This window comes from Perca flavescens, chromosome 8 (genome assembly GCF_004354835.1).
Source record: "Perca flavescens isolate YP-PL-M2 chromosome 8, PFLA_1.0, whole genome shotgun sequence".
Taxonomy (NCBI): Eukaryota; Metazoa; Chordata; class Actinopteri; order Perciformes; family Percidae; genus Perca; species Perca flavescens.
This window is the reverse complement of record NC_041338.1, coordinates 23,613,775-23,632,157: the sequence shown is the minus strand read 5'-3', so window position 1 is coordinate 23,632,157 and position 18,383 is coordinate 23,613,775. Positions and strand designations below refer to the sequence as shown.

Sequence of the window (18,383 nt, the reverse complement as noted above, 5' to 3'; positions counted from 1 at the left end):
TGTGGACCAGCCCATTGGGATGAAACCTGAAGGGAAAACAATTGAACTACTAATACTGGTTAAGTGCTCAATGTGCTGTTGACGGAAAGTTTACCTCACATACTCATGAATTCCTTTAATGAACACGACTAAAAGTCTACTGCCATGCTAGCAGCTTTGTGAGGCTTTACTTAGGCACAGTGGTGCTTTGACCCTAATGATAACATCAGCATTCTAACATGCTCAAAACGACAATGCTATCATACTTATGTGGACCATGTTAATCATATTTGTTTAGTGTGTTAGCATGCTAACATTAGCACTAAACAAAAAGTATGTTTAGTTATGCAAATATTTGATAATAAAGTATTGGACCAATTAAAATTTTGACCTGAATATGGCACTAGATGAAAAGTTGAGGGATCACCAAAGTTATCATAATTCATCCTGAGTGGGACATGAATATCTGAACCAAATTTCTTTTAACAGTTGTTGACTTTTCACTTGAAAAATCAAATGTGTAAACCTCGTGGTGGTATTAGAGAAAAGGTGAAAGGGGCACTAAAGTCAGTAGGCTTCATCCTCTGGGAACTGTGAATATCCGTACAAAATTTCAATGCAATTCAGTAGTTGTTGAAATATTTCAGTCTGGATCAAAGTGGTGGTGACAGATTGATGAGCATTGCCATCTCTAGAGCCGTGCTGCTAGCACAGCTAAAAATATATATGTTGTTGGTGAGAATGTGACTGGAGCTGATGAAAAATGCAGAACAGACATTCTTTCATAATTATTAAGGTTTTTTTCAGAGAATCATACAGTTTCTTTGCTCCCCGGTAGCACATTTTCTGAGGGCTGGTAACGGTCCACAGGGGTCAGGAACCTCTGTTTTAAGACACATATCTTCATTACCTCTTTTCTTTTTAGCCTCTTGTCACACAAGGTGCACAAACTCACCTCAGTATATTTTATCTAATTTGTTAAAAGCTGTGTGACCACACAGTAAATCATAAAGAAAGGTTGCAACTCTTTAGATTGCTGTGATTTAAGGTGAAGCATTAGTCATCTGAATTTACAGATACACTTAAAACACACCAATACAATACAGTAAGTTATGTCTATGTTAACATTTGTTTCCTGGATTTTAGTTCAACTCATAAAAAAAAGATCACATGTGGTGGAAAGTGTTGTACTTCAGGTTTTCGACGATACTTCTGTAGAGTAAAAGGTTGTTGCTCTTCTGTAATTAAAAGACAATCTGTCCTTTTTTGCTGTTCCAGTGAATGTGGAACGTGACTGTATATCACTCTGGCATTGCTGTTTACTAAAATTATGATAAAAACGTATGTGAATGACCTCTGCCTGCAGCATTCAAACACTATTTTTGTAGTAGTATAAGAGAGAGTAACCTGCTCTTTATATGAACATGGGAAAGTATTTTGTACTTTGTTGTTAATTCACCTCACTGAGATGTGCTGTATATTTTGTACATGCAACCCTGCATATTTCTCAATGTGGAACAGTGTAATCCTTTCAACAAAAAAAGAGTTGTATCTCAATCTTAAACACAAAACGCTACAACAGTGTGGAAACCATGACTTAGAGGTAGGAGACAACTTCAAAGTGTTTTGCATTTATACTGTAATCCTGGCTATAACCATTTCTGTTAGCAGGAATATAGTAATGTAGTGCTTATTCTGTGAATATTTGTATGTATTTTTACTATGTATGTACAGTACACTTTTGAAGCTCATGTGGCAGGCATGCAACACCTTCACAAACAGAATAATACTATATACTTATACTGTATACACTTATACATGCACATACTCTTATAAGGTATATAAACAAATAAACATTTTGCTGTTAGCAATATCCAGTGGTATGAAAATTATCTTTCAACCCTCATGTTTCCACACCTTCAGAAATATTCCCAGTTTTGTAAAAAAACAAAATGAAAAGACAACAAAAGAATTATATGATGGTGATAATAACAACAACAAATAAACAAAAATATGTTTCCCAGTTACCTCTTGCTAATAAATCTATTTTATATCAGGGGCATTTTGTCTCAAGTGTTTTTGTAGATCGTCTATCAGTCGACATCATGCTGTCTCGGAATGAAATTAAATATAATCTGAAAGTATTTAACATCACCAGCATCTTTCTGTCCTATAGCAAGCCATGATGTAGTGGACAAAAGTGTAAAATTCCACCTGTGTCTTAAAGGAAACAACACAGCCATATTCAGAATTCATAGTTTTCACAAATGCATAAACATGCATAAAATATACATTCGATACATGTAGCAGGTACTTGTTAAAATACATGGACACATAGTTTGGGCCAGTGAGAGAGTTTCACAATTTGAAAATCACTCAATTTTAGGTCTGGACATAGCAATTACAGTCACAGTTTGTTATCTCTTTGTATTCATTTATTTTGTATATATTTTAATGTCAATATATGGTATAAATGGTGGCTGGATTAACCTTCCCCAGGGCAAAACATTATCATTGAGCCTCCCTTCTTTATTACATGCCCAGATCCAAACCACTCCTATGCTGGAATAATACCTGGCCCCAGGTTTTCTTTGTGTCAATTAGTTTGAGGCAGTTTGATTAAACACAACTTTATTTAGGATTATGTGACCCCAATATAAACTCAAAATAAAACTAAATTTTATCACAGGGTCCCCTCTTCATAACAAGCAGGACCCTCCTTAGGTGATTTTATACTTCTGTAGTTCAAACATTGAATCAGTGGCTTTTTGGGCCCCCTGGTCTGTTGCCCAGTTGGTAATACGGCCTTGCATTTACAAGCATTTGGAGAAGTTGGTAGAACAATGGTGCTTACATTTTTCCTTTAACCTTTAAGCCAAAACATTTGTTTGTATTTCACCCAAACATATCCTTACATAGTATGTGGCCTTATTTCTCTGTTAAAATATTAAAATTAAAAAAAAAAATAGAGTAAGGGGCTTTTAAAGGGATGTATTCGCTGGTTGATTCATAGAGCGACTGGTCAGTGTACACTTGATTAATTAAGGCTTAATTTTACCCTTTTGTGCACAGTTTAGGCTACTTACTTTAGTTATTTATGGGAAAAATAAATAATGCATCCAACCATGAGCCTATCTAATTACCCCTTGACCTAACGTACACAATTTGACCATTATATAGCATTTTGAGGTTATTACAAGTTTCTCGTGGTTTCGAAAATGAATGTAAAATATCCCATTTAACTAATTAAGATGAAAAAAAGATGAATTAAAGTGCATGTAGGTTATTTACGGGGTAGCTTACAATATATGCAGTATAACGCTCAAATATCCTAAATAGAGGGGGAAGAAGATAAAGCTTATGGGTGTTATGTTTGACACTGATTGGTTGATTCATTCCCTGACATTTTTGTATTGTATTTTTGTCAGTAGGGGAATTTGAACAGGCAGCAGCAGATCACCTCGTGACTTATTTGCTTCACTTCACTTTCACTCGCCTTCTGTGTTGCACCGACCGCAGCTTAAGCGGTCATGATGAACACTAATTTGCTTTTGTTTGCTTTGCTGTCGGCAGCTTCAGCTTTTCACCTGTCGTTTGAACGAGGTAAGCTGCTGCGATCGTACGTTTTTTTTGTTTTGTTTACAGTAGGCTACAATTACTTTTTACTGACGTTGAATTATGTTTTAACCATCGGTGTTTACCAAAGCTTCACTTTCACTTTCATAATCGACCATGGCGTTACATTTGTTAAGTTTGTTCTCATTGTTTAATTCTCTGTATTGGCTACATTTTGACAATGTGGATTGTTTTCAGACGAGTTTCACTTCAAGTCATGGATGGCACAGGTGAGTTATGTATCAGTGATATCAATTAAACGCTGTGTAACATAATGTGTACAGTATATGATTATGAGAGGAAGTTACCTGCAATGAAAAATCACTGTAACACCCTGTCACGTCTCAGAAGTGTGATGCTCAAGTGTGAACTGTATGATTACAACCGTATAAGCTGATCACTACTCATGTATGCCCATAATTAATCTTAAAATATACTGTATGTAGCAATATTAACAGCAGTAACTCCCCCATAACAGCACAACAGAGTGTACAGCATGAAGGAGTACTACGAGAGACTCCAGATATTCACTGAGAACAAGAGGAGGATTGACAAACACAATGAAGGAAATCACACATTCACAAGTAGGAACAGCTTGTTATTGCATTTTCTATTTTTTTCAAATGGTCCATAGTAAAATATCTTTGGTATCGTTTCATCTTTTCCTGCAGTGGCGCTGAACCAGTTTTCAGACATGACATTTAGTGAATTTCAAAAGTCTTTCCTCTGGTCTGAGCCACAGGTACAGTATTGCCATACATACAGGAAGTCATTTAGATAGATGTTTTTTTCTAACAGTGAGGGTCTTAATTTAGCATACTGTCTTTTACAGAACTGCTCTGCTACTAAGGGGAACTACCTCAGCAGCAACGGCCCACACCCAGACTCCATTGACTGGAGAAAGAAAGGAAACTATGTGACAGATGTGAAGAACCAGGTGAAGTTTAACTGCACTAACATCCACACACACATTTTATTTTCAGTTATTGAGCTCAAAGGTTACAGTACATTGTTGCTGGGTAAAACAGCAGATTAAAAGAGTTTCTGGTGATAACTGATAACTCCAACTAAAATTGTCAAATTGCCAAATACATACGTGTTAATACTGGAAAAGTGACTAAATAAAATATACTCAAAACAGTCACACACACACACACACACACACACAAACTTCTACAATGCAATGCAAAAAGGAAATAGAGGAGTTGCTCATCGCTGGAAATAAATACTTAAACTTATTGTGGATAGTGGTGAAAAAAGAATATTTTGCTGTCTCTTTGTTAAGTTTAATTGGCAGTGGCAGTTTAAAGTTGAAGGTTGATTGACGTCTGCCAGCGCATATCATTCCCTGTTATTGCAAAACAGTAAAGTAGGCCTATCTTTATTTCTTGTAAACTAATTTAAGAAGCAGTATACTATAAAGATTAGTACTGTATACAGTTAGTATGCTGTATGCAGTTGGAACAATTTATGACGTGTCAAACACAGGTGTAACTAAGAACGTTAATTACTGCATGCATTGCAGTAATTGCTGGACCGGTGCTATCGTTAATGTTATTAGTTGTACCTGTGCTTTTCCTGCTGTGACATGCCAACATGTTTTCTGTAAAGAAAAAAAACGGCCTCCGAATGTATTTCATTCCATATATCAAATGGCTTATTGTTTAACCTTCTTTTCTGTACCAAAGGGGGGTTGTGGTAGCTGCTGGACTTTTTCCACAACCGGCTGTCTGGAGTCTGTTACCGCCATCAGCACTGGGAAGCTTGTACCACTGGTGACTTTCTTTCCCTTCACTTTTAAAACTGTTGCTCTTGTAAAAAAAATATAGTTCCAATGTCATAGTGAGTGCAGGTTATTTACTGTAATATTTTCACTATTTACTAATTACTTAGTCAGAACAACAGCTGGTAGACTGCGCTCAGGACTTCAACAACCATGGATGTAACGGGTGAGAGTCAATCATATGTTTCCTTGGTCTTTTGATAATTTCCCTGCATCACCACGGACACAATTTTATAACAAGATCTCAATTTGTCTTCTAGCGGCCTTCCCAGTCAAGCATTTGAATACATTATGTACAACAAGGGACTGATGACAGAGGAGGACTACCCATACACAGCTTTTGTAACTAAATAATTTGCCATCCTACAGCATAAACAAAACTAAATAATAATTAAACTGATTTTGAAGTCACATATTTTATGGCTTTTAATGGCTTTTCAGGAAGGTACTTGTGTGTATAAACCCGAACTAGCAGTTGCTTTTGTGAAGGAGGTGATGAACATAACCGCGGTGAGTGAACATCAGAGTCTGTCCTCCAGATAGATGTCTTTATTGAACAGCCTGTGGTTGATAACGTTTTTCTGTTTCAGTACGATGAGATGGGGATGGTGGACGCTGTCGCTACACGCAATCCTGTCAGCTTGGCCTTTGAGGTGACCTCTGACTTCATGCATTACTCCCAGGGCGTGTACACCAGGTGAGCAGACATCATGGAAATATTGTCATGTATGCTCTTGGAAATTGATTTGTCTGTCAGTTTTCATGCTTACACTTATACTGTAAATTTGTGATCAATAAACATGAGTGGGGAGGGTATACCACCTGATACAGTATACAAAGGCATACAGTCCATTATATGGTAATATACACTATGCTAAAGGGTTAATACAAATTATACAGAGTTTGCTTCCATACGGGGGAAAACTGGTTAATCTAGTGTTTTTCCATTCTGGTTTTCTCTAGCTTTGAGGTGTAGCTTACATCACTAAATAAATGTCAAAAACAGGTGACTCTGTCTTTACAAAAAGGACACACATGCTGATGAAGCCAGAAGTTTCTAGGTTTTGTTATAGTTATATATATACCTTAGAATCTAAAGGAATATTTTACAAGTTAAAATCCAACTTCCTCCAACTAAGACTTGGGACACGGATATAATAGCACAGTCACAGCTAGATATATTATCTGTTTCTGCTTTAGTAACAGTTTCCCTCATTTATCAGTATCAGATAACCCTGCAATTTAGACACATGCATAAATACATAATATTACACAAGTGTATGCCCGCTCACTTGTGCATTCGACAACCAAATATACTGCACTTTTTAGAGTTAAAAATTTAACCGAAATAGGAGTGGTGAGGCAAGGCCAAATTTAATGCCAACTATGTCACATAAATAAGGATTGGAAAAATCGTGGCTAATACATATTTATTTTAACATTTTGTCTGTACTATGCATTTAAAGCACCCATACACAGGCCTTTTTTGACAGTAAAGCTGTAAGACTTGAAAGTGGTTAGTTCCTCATTCTTTATCAAAACAGTCATGTGTTTAAAGTCATGTGTATAAAGTTGGATCTAACTCACTTCCTTCTTTCAGCACTAAATGCCACAAGACCACAGACAAGGTTAACCATGCTGTGTTAGCAGTCGGGTATGGACAGGATAGTGGCACTCCTTACTGGATAGTTAAGAACTCATGGGGATCTGGCTGGGGGATTGGCGGGTAAGTCTTCTATTTAATCACATACAGGAAATATATCACTAAATGTATTGCAACCAGAGAAAGATAATAACAATGTTCTCTTCTTACAGATATTTCCTCATTGAGCGTGGGAAGAACATGTGTGGACTTGCTGCCTGCTCTTCTTTCCCGGTGGTGTGATTTCTGCATGATAGCAAACTATAAAAGGGCTGAAAAGGGAGCAGAGTCCAGATTTTATTTTATAATCAAGATTGATTTTTTTATATAATCACTATCCTACTGTTATTCTATGTACAATGTGTTTTTGCACAATGGAGTAAATCTTAGCCTCCAGTGAAGCACAATGATAGGATGGATTAAGTCATATTAATCAATAAATCTGAAATTATCACTTAAATTCCAGTCCATTCAATTCATTGTAGTTAAATTAACAAATAAAATCTATTACATTTTGTCGTTTGAGCCTTTCGTCACACTATATTGCAGCTGTGTGCAAGTATAATCCATGATGACATCCATAATTACACAAAACACATTGCATGTTAACATAAAGTCATTTGGTGGTTAAAATATTGACATTATATTGTGTCCAAGATTATTATTTTTTTTTTTTCTGTGTATTTACATCCCACTATATTTACTACCAGTAAGAAACCTGTGATACATTTAAACAATTAACCCATAGAGTTATGGGAAACTCAAACAGTATGGGACAATGGGCAGACTGGAAGACAGTTCTATAATATCCAGAATAAAGCAAGGAGGAGGAGGATGTATTTTCAAGAATGAGGTATGGACACACAAGGTTAAATAATACTTTGTTAATAATGAAGAAACATACTGATAGCAACTGTGAATTCTGTGGTAGTCCAGAGTCTGTAGAGCATGTTATTCTACACTGTCCTAAATATCAGGAAGAAAGACAAAGATTAATCTCACAATTGCAAGGAAAACAGTTGTTAAATTTAGAGGACCTTCTACAAAGAAGCTCAGGTGAAATATGATTTCAATATGTATATAGCTTCCTGAGGAATACAGGACTAATTAAAATAATTTAGTTTTCTTTTTTTGGTTTTTGTTTGTTTGTTTTGTTTTGTTTTGTTTTTATTATTATTTTTTTTTTAATCATACTTGGAAAGGTTAGACTCCAGTACCACACCCCAGTCCAGCTGATGGCGATAATGCACCATTCAAGTTAGTTGCCAACCGCCGTAAAAGAAGAAGTTATGGGAAACCGGAAACTCATTTTAGGAGCCATGTCGTAAGACTACATTTCCCAGAATCCTCATTCCTGTTCAACCTCGGCCAATAAGGAGTTTGTTTGTTAAATGGGCGCAAATTGGTCTACTGTCTATGGTCTCCCAATGGGTGGAAGGGTCTTCCTCACATTTCCGAAGAGAGTAAACGTATAGGTTGAATTAGTAACCAGGCTAAATGAACATTAATAAATTACAACCCAGCGGCGAGACAAACTTAGCGCGAGCTCCGCTCACTTGTCTCATCCATCTCGTGTCGCGAGCAATGTTGAAGATACTGGCCGCCACTTCTTGAACTCAGCTCGGACTGATAGCTAGTTAGCTAACACTCGCTAGCTCAGCCTTTTACCGATAATGTCTAGTCTTCCACAAAATAACTTGAAGGAGCAGCTGGCGAGGCACAGCAATGCCGCTCAGATCAAGTTGTCTCTGGCTAAACCCAAAACGGGGTAAGTCTACCGCGAGCTCACAATACAGTGAGGAAATTACACCAGAAAGCTGACAGTTAACCTGGCTTTGAGCTTCTGTTTTTAGTTAGCTATCAGCTGTGCTAACTGAGAACCACTATAGGTAGCTCTTAGCTAATGTTAGTTATGTTAGCTTTGTTAGATATAACTTACTGTGCAAAGTGCAAAGCTGATTGCAAAGGGCCTCATGCATCCAGAACAAATAATTTCACAACGCGATATGACAGTGAGCTAGACTGAGACTGAATTGGTTTACTGTGTGGATTCAGCATGTTTGTGTTAACAAATGCTGCACTATTCTGCACAGCATTTAATTGTCTCTGTTCAACTAATGTTCATGTATGTTAAAGTATTTCCTGCAGCTGCTAACTCATATAATGAAGATGTACTATGCACCTAACACTTTTGAATCAAATCAATAACGATTTGGCTGTACTCACTTGTATCAACTGATCTGACCTGACATCCTGTGGCTGCAGCTGCAACTGCTGTGCATCTTCCGGTACCTGGACACTCATATTAAAATGAAATGTGACATTCAAAGCAAATCAGCCATTTGCCTCTGGATAGTCTGCATGTCAATGCTAATTCTTAAGCCAAGCTTGGTTAACCGTTGTTAACCATTAGCTGCTATGATTATCAGGCCTTATCAGGTTTTCCAAATTAAAAGAGAAAGTTGAAAACTACCTATCCTATCCTCTTAAACAATCAAATGGAATGGGCGTTAACCCTTGCTCTTAACTGTACACATGTTGCATTATGTTTTCATAATTTCTCACTGGTTTATTTTTCAGGGCCTTTTCTTTCAAAAAGAAGTCATCCGGTACAACCAAGGTGGAAGTCCCAACCAAGGTAATCAGCCCTAATGTTTTGGCAAACAGGAATGTCAATGTTCCTAACAGTTTTGTGACTAAATCTCCTTTGGCATTTTCAAACAAGCTTGAGAGACCTCAAAATTCCAAAATCAACAACTTCTTCCCTGTAAGTTCAAAAGGCAAGTCAGACTCCATCAGCCCAGCAGGTAACTGTGCTCCTTCAGGCCAGACTCCTTCAGCAGTGTCTGCTATTAAGGTGACGACAGCTCCAACTAAATCTGACAACCAGTTTACTAAAGACAATGGAGGCAATTCCGCAAGTCTGGATTCATATCTTGGATTCCCGGTGGATGACTGGGATGATTTGGATGACTTTGAAACTCCTGTCAAAGCAACAAATGACTCATTCAGTTCAGAAATATCTGGGAAGAGCATCAAGCCAGTGTCATCTTTTAGTGAAGAAAAAACACAATTCTCGCTTGTGACACCAGAGTTGAGCAACAGTTTTGCAAACAAAAAGGATCCTTCCAGAAGTGAAAAATCTTGTATGGAAACCGACGAACTGGAATACAGTGTTGACAAAGCTGCAGTTTCACCAGGACCTAGTTTGAATCAGGAGCCAGCAGAGTTTGAGGTTTCTCCAATTAAAAGGACCCGAAGACGTCCTCCTCCTCCTGCTTATCTGAAGTCTGTCATGAGTGATAGTGAAGAGGACAACAGTGATCTTCTTGAGCCTTTTAAAGGACGGACAGGTAACAAGCTTTTTGTTGCAGCTATTATATTCTATTTGTATGTTATCGGGAAGATATGTGTCTGGAAATAATTTAATTGTACAAAAAACACAGACTATGTCTTTTTGCCTTTTTTAGACGATAAGAAAAAATGGATTGACCCGAAGGTAATACAGCTTGAGGACAACTCAGAGCCTGAAGATGACCTAGATTACATTCCCCCTTCTCTGATCCCTGATGACATCTGTTATACTACCTCTGCATTGGAGACCAGGCCAGTTTGTTCAATTTTTTATTTTATTTTTTGTTCATACAAGATCATGCATCTACATGGTATTGAATGCAATGACCCTTAAAATAGATGTGTATTTTCTGTAATCAAAAGCAGTATGAACACAGTTATGAGTTGTACTGTTAACGGAGTTAAAAAAAAAAAAAGATTAAAATTAAGGCAGCAGAGATATATTTTTATATTCCACGCATTCTTCTTCCCAGCTGGTGTTTACGGTTATGAATACTAATTAGAATAAAAAGGCATTGGTTAGGTTAGTATGAAAACCATATTACCTTTTGATAGTGCAGTGGTTAAAGTGGGTGCTTTTTTGCTGCCAAGGGTTCACAATATTTGTATTACTGTAATAGTATAGGCTCATATGTGTTTTTAAACTGGATATTAGATGGATTTGACCTAAAAGAGAATAATAAAAAAAAGAAACTGAACATAACTTTATTTTTATTTTTTTAACAGATTAAAATCAGTTGATGCTGAAAGCAGAGATATTCCTGTGCAATCAAAGGGACCCATCACAGCACTACATCAACCCTCTGATCACCTCTCAAAAGACAAAACAAGTGTGTTTTTTTTTTTTTTTCTGATTTGCCCAGACCTTGTTCACATTTTAATAAGCAAATCAGCACTTTGGTATTTGTCCCCGTTCACTAATGTTGTTGTTTCTTTCTTCTGATCATGTCACAGATGAGCAACTCTTCAGTATCATGCAGTCCATTTGTTCGCTGGTTGATTCCATCCCTGAACATGAAGTGATAGCTCTGGCCTGTGGAAATGAGCTTTTGCTGAAGAGGGCTCAAAGGTGTGTACATTTAAATGGAAAACGGCTTTGTTAATATTCATGATATTTAATGATATCCTGGTGTGATTGCAATCATTTGCCTTTCGCTCACAGGAAGAGGATTCTTGCAACTGGTGGTGGCAGTTTATTGAGGATGCAGCAGCCAGACAGCACTGTGATTTCTGAACCCAGCTTTAAAGAAAAATCTTCTTTTAGCTGTGATATGTCCAGTGTTCTGTCATCTAGCAGCTCTGTGCTCCTGGACTCCAAGAAGCCTGCTCAGACCAGGAGATCTTCAGTCATCTCTGTGGACTATGACTCTGATCACTCGGACAGTATTATTAACACGCAGCCCTTGCACAGTAAGAGCAGCGCGACATATATGAAGAATCAGAGTCCATCAACCCACAGCCTCACAAATCCATCTTTTAATTTCTCTCAGAAAACAAGCACAGACCTAGATGGTTCAGATCTCTTCTTTTCTCCCAAAAAGCCAGAGACTGTTGTTCAGAACAAATGTAATACCCCAGCAGCCAGTACAGCTGCGGAAGACCTAGAACCAGATGACTTTTACATTGACGACTTTGACATAGATGACCTAAATGACTCAGATATCCCAGATTACTTTGACGGACCCACCAACTCCAGCACTGTGACTACAACAGCGAAAGAGGGGGGACCAAGCAAGTTTTCGTGGGAGAAGAAACCAACAACACCTGCTCCCACACCCAAGCCTTCAAAGATCTCCTCTCCTGGTAAGTCAGCATGGCATGGAAAAATGTGTTTTTAGTCTTTAGAAATGTGTCCAACAAGCTTATTTGCATCAAGGTATATTCTCAAAAACCTGGTCAGTCTTTGCATGTGTTAATTGCACACTAAAACTACAAGATGTCATTAATTAAACACAGATCATTAGAGCTAAAACAATAGTCGATTAATCGATAAGCCGATCAAAAGAACACAAATCAACCAGCTTTCTTGATAATTGAATAATCTGTGTTTTTTTTATTAGCAACAAAAAATCACTGGAATTTGTATATTTGCTGTTTTAGTCTGCAATGTTTAATTGAATGTCATTGGGTTTTGGATTGATGGATAAAAATTGAATATTTGTGATTTTTACTTTACTTACTTTTTATAAACCAAACAATTCTGAGAATTAATACTAAGTCGCCTTTGTTCAACCCTCAGCATATTTCTTAAAGGTGCTCTAAGCGATGTTGCACATTTTTTTTTAGGCTACAACATTTTTTGTCACATACAGCAAACCTCTCCTCACTATCTGCGAGCTGCCTGTCCCCTGAACACCCTGTAAAATAACGCGGGCTCCACAAACGGCAATAAAAACTATTTGTGCCAACCTGCACCACGAAGCATAACAAACAGTGTTCCAGCGTTCCAGCCAATAACCGACAAGAAGGATTTGGGAGTGGGGGTTGGGGGGGTTATTGCACGGAAGGGAGGGGAAGGGATGAGGAGGAGGAAGGGTTGAGATAGCCTCGTTTTGTTTGAAAATACTTTGAACGTCAACAAGAAGTAACGTCACCCAACGTTGCTTAGAGCACCTTAAGTGTGATTCTGAAATGATGCATACCTGAAAAATTATACACTCGATAAATACAGGCCCTGAGTACGTTGACGACGGTCTTGTGGTGCTTTTTACTGACTTGGATTTAATTCTTTCCGATATAGAACCCAACTTCAGAAACCCAGCCCACGATCGCTTCAGAGGGTTCAACTTCCCCCACTCACAGGAGATGATGAAGATTTTTCACAAGCGTTTTGGTCTTCATCAATTCAGGTTCAATCAACTAGAAGCAATTAATGCAACAATTCTGGCAGAAGACACGTTTGTGTTGATGCCCACAGGTTAGTAGTTATCAAAAGTTTCAAAAACAAGTTTTATCTTAGCCATGTAACAGTAGAATAACAATGTGAACTGCAGTAAAACGTGTCCACATTTCTCTGTAACTGATGGTATTTTTAGGTGGAGGTAAAAGCCTGTGCTACCAGCTGCCTGCCTGCGTGTTACCAGGAGTCACTGTGGTCATCTCCCCACTCAAATCTCTTATTGTAGACCAGGTCCAGAAACTCACTACACTGGATGTAAGTATGTTTGCTCCTATTGGATCAGTATGAATATATGACATTGTTATAATATGTGTGGTACTCAGAAGATGTATTCTGAAATGTCCCCTATTTCAGATCCCAGCAACAAGCCTGTCTGGTGCTAAAAGTGACAGTGAAGCAGGGAGGATTTATATGCAGCTCTCTAGGAAAGAGCCCATCATTAAACTTCTCTATGTAACTCCTGAAAAGGTGAAAAAAAGTGATTTTAAATGGAATCTCTGAGTTTGTTTTCCTGCTTTCTATAGATAAAGTTAGTAGTAACTATGATTATTTATTTTATTTTTTTTACTCAAGACTGATGCATGTTTTTTCTCCCCAAGGTGAGTGCAAGTAACAAGCTGATCTCCGCCATGCAGAACCTGTATGAGCGAGGCCTTTTGGCCCGCTTTGTCATAGATGAGGCCCACTGTGTCAGTCAGGTGTGTTCCTCTGCTTTATACACAATCTGCACTATGCTTTCATTTTTGCAACAGCCATTGTGACTCATCCTGCGACCTTAAATCTTTCAGTGGGGTCACGATTTCCGTCCCGACTACAAGAGGTTGCATGAACTGCGTCAGAAGTTCCCTAATGTGCCGATGATGGCCCTGACAGCCACTGCCACTCCCCGTGTTCAGAAAGACATCCTCAACCAGCTGAATATGACTCGGCCGCAGGTGTACGTGCTCCATCTCATGCTCTGATTTTTAAAAGAGTTCTATTTTTATATTCTTGAATTCAAACGGCCAACAGCTTTACATTCACCCTATTTTCAGGTTCACCATGAGTTTCAACAGAACAAACCTGAAGTACTCTGTCCTGCCCAAGAAACCCAAAAAGGTTGACGAGGACTGCATCAGCTGGATCAAGAAGTACTACCCACGTAAATAATTTAAAAGTAACTTTTTCTGATCCCGGTTATTTTGAGAACACTGCTGTAGCTATTTTGTTGAAAATTCAACTCAGATTTGTATATGAACACATTCTGAGGTCTGTCATATCTGAATCATTTTGAATCAACAGTTATATGAAGCATATCAAGTTATTCAGCATTCATTCTTAATTGCTTTTGTAAGTAGCCTTGTAATAAATGAAAGAATGACAGTGTTTTGAGTTATCCCAGTGGGGAATATTTGGTGTGTGATTACAGACCCACTTCTGACTTTGTCTTTTGTTTATTAACCTGCATCTCTGCATGCAGGTGACTCTGGCATCATATACTGCCTGTCCCGTAATGACTGTGATGCCATGGCTGAGAGTCTGCAGAGAGCGCGGATATTAGCTCTGTCGTATCACGCAGGCCTGAGTGACGGTGACAGAGAACACGTGCAGAGCAAGTGGATCAACCAGGACGGCTGCCAGGTGAGGTTCCCACTCGCTAGGGTTGGGTATCGTTTTTTTTTTTTCCTGATACTAAAACGATACTTTTAAAACAGTGCCGGTGCCTGAACCGATACTTTTTTTTTAAAGATTTAAAAAAAATATGTACAGTATGTGTTTAAAAAAGAAAAAGGAGCACAAAACGACAGTTGACAACATTTAAGAACGGCTTGTTTATTGCTAAGGCCATATGGTAAAAATGTAATTATTTATTAAAAATGTAATAACAATAACTTATTTCACCTGTAAATTGCTGGTACACGACAAACAACCACTAGATGGAAAAAGGGTATTTTACAATAACTTTGAATGCACCACGAGGCTGGAGAGGCGAGTTTCAAGTGAACACACTATCTGTGTTGTTTTTCTGACAACAGCAGCTGCAGACTGTTATGTCTCGGTGTTGGAATCCTCTACAGTGAAATAGAGTCACACCATTTAACGTTACCTGTCAGCATTTTAACCGTGTTTAATCCAGCTGCTAGCTAACGGTAGGCTAACGTTACCTGCTGCCATGTGTATTGTGTTAACTAGCGACACATGCAGCGATGCTTCTGTTCCATCCAACGTCCGTTTAGGAGCATCAGAGGGCAGCGCTGGCATTTCAGTGGCACCGGAATCCGCATTACTATTCAGTCCGTTAGATATTGATTGTTAAGGCGCTGGTGCCGTATTAGCACCGGGTGTCAGTACCCAACCCTACCACTCGCTCACTGATGTAATATAAAGATACATAATGGTACTGGGATACAAAGCAATGAGCATAAAAGTAAAGGTCACATTTTGCAAACGAGTAGCTGTTTAAAGTGCACATTGCTCTTGTTTCACGGTTTCATTTTGCCCGCCAGGTCATATGTGCCACAATAGCTTTTGGCATGGGCATTGACAAGCCAGATGTTCGCTACGTGATCCACGCCAGTCTGCCTAAGTCAGTGGAGGGTTACTACCAGGAGTCTGGGAGAGCTGGAAGAGATGGAGAGATCTCTCACTGTATTCTCTTCTACTCCTACGCTGATGTCCACCGCATCAAGAGGATTATCAACCGTATGTGGCCAAAATATAGATCTTTCTTGTTGCATGGACAATTTACTTGGATAATTTTCGGTTGTGTGATTAAAAAAAAAAAAAAAAAGTTTAATTTTTTTTATAGTGTGTTTTCATCTCAATAAGTCTCTAAACCTATGAAATCATTCTAAGCATATTTACTTTCCTAATGGCTTACTTTAAATATTACTCATGTAGACTCAGATGGCTCTTTTTTTGAATCGCAGTGGACAAAGAAGGTGACCGACACACCAAGGCGACTCATTTCAACAACCTACACAGCATGGTGCACTTCTGCGAGAACATGATGGAGTGCAGAAGAATTCAGCTGCTGGCATACTTTGGGGAGATGAAGTTCAACAAAAGCTTCTGTAAGGATCATGCAGACGTCAGCTGTGACAACTGTGCCAAACCCAACGTAGGAATCATTTCATTCTTTATTTGTTACAAATTCAAAACCTACCTGGCCTTTTCTAATTGAGTTTAAATATACCTGTGTGCAGCAATACAAGATGAGAAATGTCACCGAAGATGTGAAGAAGATTGTGAAGTTTGTCCAGGAGAACTGCGAGAAAGTTGGAGCAAGGTTTGGCAAGACTGCTCAGCAAAACCGACTGACGCTGAATATGTTGGTGGACATCTTTGTAGGTAAAGTACATGCTTGCAATGAAAAGGCATTTTGCAACTGTGACTCCTGTGTGATGTCTTATGCTGACGTCTTCATGTTCCATGTGGCAAGAACTGATCTGGTCTGATTTGGGCAATTGTTTTCTTTGGGTCAGGGTCCAAGTCTGCCAAGGTACAGACAGGAATGTTTGGGATGGGAGGAGCCTACTCCAGGCATAATGCTGACCGTCTCTTCAAAAAACTGGTGCTGGACAACGTCCTGGTGGAGGATCTCTACGTCACTAACAACGGCCAAACTGTGGTGTATATCTCTGCTGGATCCAAAGCCATGGCCATTCTTTCTGGACACATGCAGGTAACCTGACATCTACAGTATATTATCAACTGTATGTCAGCATGAAGAGCTAAGATATGTAGCATTTATTAAAGTGTAAAGAAAAGATATTCAACACTAACTGGCACTTGTCTCACCGCAGGTGGAGTTCTATGAGACAGAGAGCGCGTCTAGCGTCAGGAAACATAAAGCCGCTGTGGCTCAGATCTCCCAGAGAGAAGAGAAAGTTCAGGAGTGTCTGAAGGAGCTGACGGATCTGTGCAAGCGGCTGGGGAAAGCGTTTGGCATTCACTATTACAACATCTTCTCCACCGCCACCTTGAAAAAGATATCTGGTAATTTCTGAAACAATTGTTAAGACTTTGCTTTAAATGGCTCATATGATACAACAAGCATTTTAAACTTGTCAAACCTTTTTTTTCATATGAACAGAGAAGCTTTCTTCAGACCCCGAAGTCCTCCTACAAATTGATGGTGTGACAGAAGACAAACTGGAGAAGTATGGAGCTGAAGTCATTCAGGTCCTACAGAAATACTTGGAGTGGCAGCTGCCTGGTAAGAGACCCAACTCATTGTTTTGCATAATTCTCCTAATTTCCTTGACTGCTTTACCCTTTTTTTTATTGTGCACATTGTGGTATATCCTACATTGTCTTGTAGAAGTGGAACAGACTGACAATGGTGGAGATGGGTGGATAGACACGGCACAGGGCCGCACGTATGGAGATGACGGGGACAACACAGAGTCTTCCACGTACTTCCGTAGTAAGCCTGCACAGGGGCAGAAGAGAAAGAAAGCTCCATTCTTCAACTATTCCAAGAAGAAAAAAACAAGTGGCAACTCTAAAGGGTCTGTAATCTGTTTGTCTCACATTTTATCATGTAGCTGGGAATCGTATTTAGCAATAAGCTTCACTTCATAGTTGAAACCTTATTTCAACACCCCCCCCGTCCCTGTCTTCTTTCTTGCTGTGGTGTTGTGGATTCAGTCGCGGCTACAGCAGCAATAAATCGTGGTCATCGTCCAGCTCCAGAGGTGCAGGCCAGGGGTCCAGGAGCTCAGCAGGAGACGCATCAGCAGGCAGGAGGCCGGGCTTCCTGACAGTCCCAACCCCTCAAACCAACCAGCGACCCTTCTTGAAGCCAGCCTTTTCACACCTGGGCTAGAGCTGTCCTCTGGATTGGACTTTTAAGGACAGCAGACTCATTTTTCACTACATTTTCAAACCAGTTGATGTTATTAATTGTTGTATTTACCGGTTATATTACAGTTTATTGAAACTGCTAAAATTAAATATGTATGTTCTGTACAGTTATTGTCATGATGTGTCTGTTGTAAATTGTTACTTTTTTACTTTCCATTATATTGTCAATTTTTTATTTTTTTTTTTGTTATTAAAGAAACCTTTTCAGAGAAACATTTTTTGCTGTGTGCGGAATCTGTGTTGTACCACAAAGCCAAAGGGAG

At 38.8% G+C, this 18,383-nt stretch overlaps 2 protein-coding genes across 5 annotated transcripts; both read left to right on the top strand.

The window, feature by feature from the left end:
• Positions 1-3,434: 3,434 nt before the first annotated feature.
• Positions 3,435-7,544, top strand: ctsh (cathepsin H). The gene is made up of 12 exons (XM_028585153.1): positions 3,435-3,582; positions 3,793-3,824; positions 4,073-4,178; positions 4,266-4,336; positions 4,427-4,531; positions 5,283-5,369; positions 5,488-5,543; positions 5,638-5,719; positions 5,819-5,887; positions 5,968-6,074; positions 6,978-7,103; positions 7,193-7,544. The coding sequence occupies exons 1-12, from the start codon at positions 3,510-3,512 to the stop codon at positions 7,260-7,262; spliced, it is 984 nt and encodes a 327-aa protein (XP_028440954.1). The 5' UTR covers positions 3,435-3,509; the 3' UTR covers positions 7,263-7,544.
• An 844-nt stretch (positions 7,545-8,388) lies between these two features.
• blm (BLM RecQ like helicase) lies at positions 8,389-18,281 on the top strand. Of its 4 annotated transcripts, none has more exons than XM_028584918.1 (22): positions 8,389-8,787; positions 9,600-9,657; positions 9,792-10,372; positions 10,490-10,625; positions 11,100-11,203; positions 11,328-11,442; positions 11,536-12,176; positions 13,114-13,290; positions 13,409-13,527; positions 13,627-13,740; positions 13,872-13,970; positions 14,061-14,209; positions 14,307-14,413; positions 14,732-14,892; positions 15,759-15,954; positions 16,182-16,372; positions 16,458-16,602; positions 16,737-16,936; positions 17,058-17,250; positions 17,348-17,470; positions 17,576-17,765; positions 17,905-18,281. In XM_028584918.1, the coding sequence occupies exons 1-22, from the start codon at positions 8,745-8,747 to the stop codon at positions 18,080-18,082; spliced, it is 4,020 nt and encodes a 1,339-aa protein (XP_028440719.1). In that variant the 5' UTR covers positions 8,389-8,744; the 3' UTR covers positions 18,083-18,281. The 4 variants fall into 4 exon arrangements, with proteins under 4 accessions (XP_028440719.1, XP_028440718.1, XP_028440717.1 ...); XM_028584917.1 differs by having other exon boundaries at positions 9,745-10,372; XM_028584916.1 differs by having other exon boundaries at positions 9,600-10,372; positions 17,917-18,281.
• Positions 18,282-18,383: the final 102 nt, after the last annotated feature.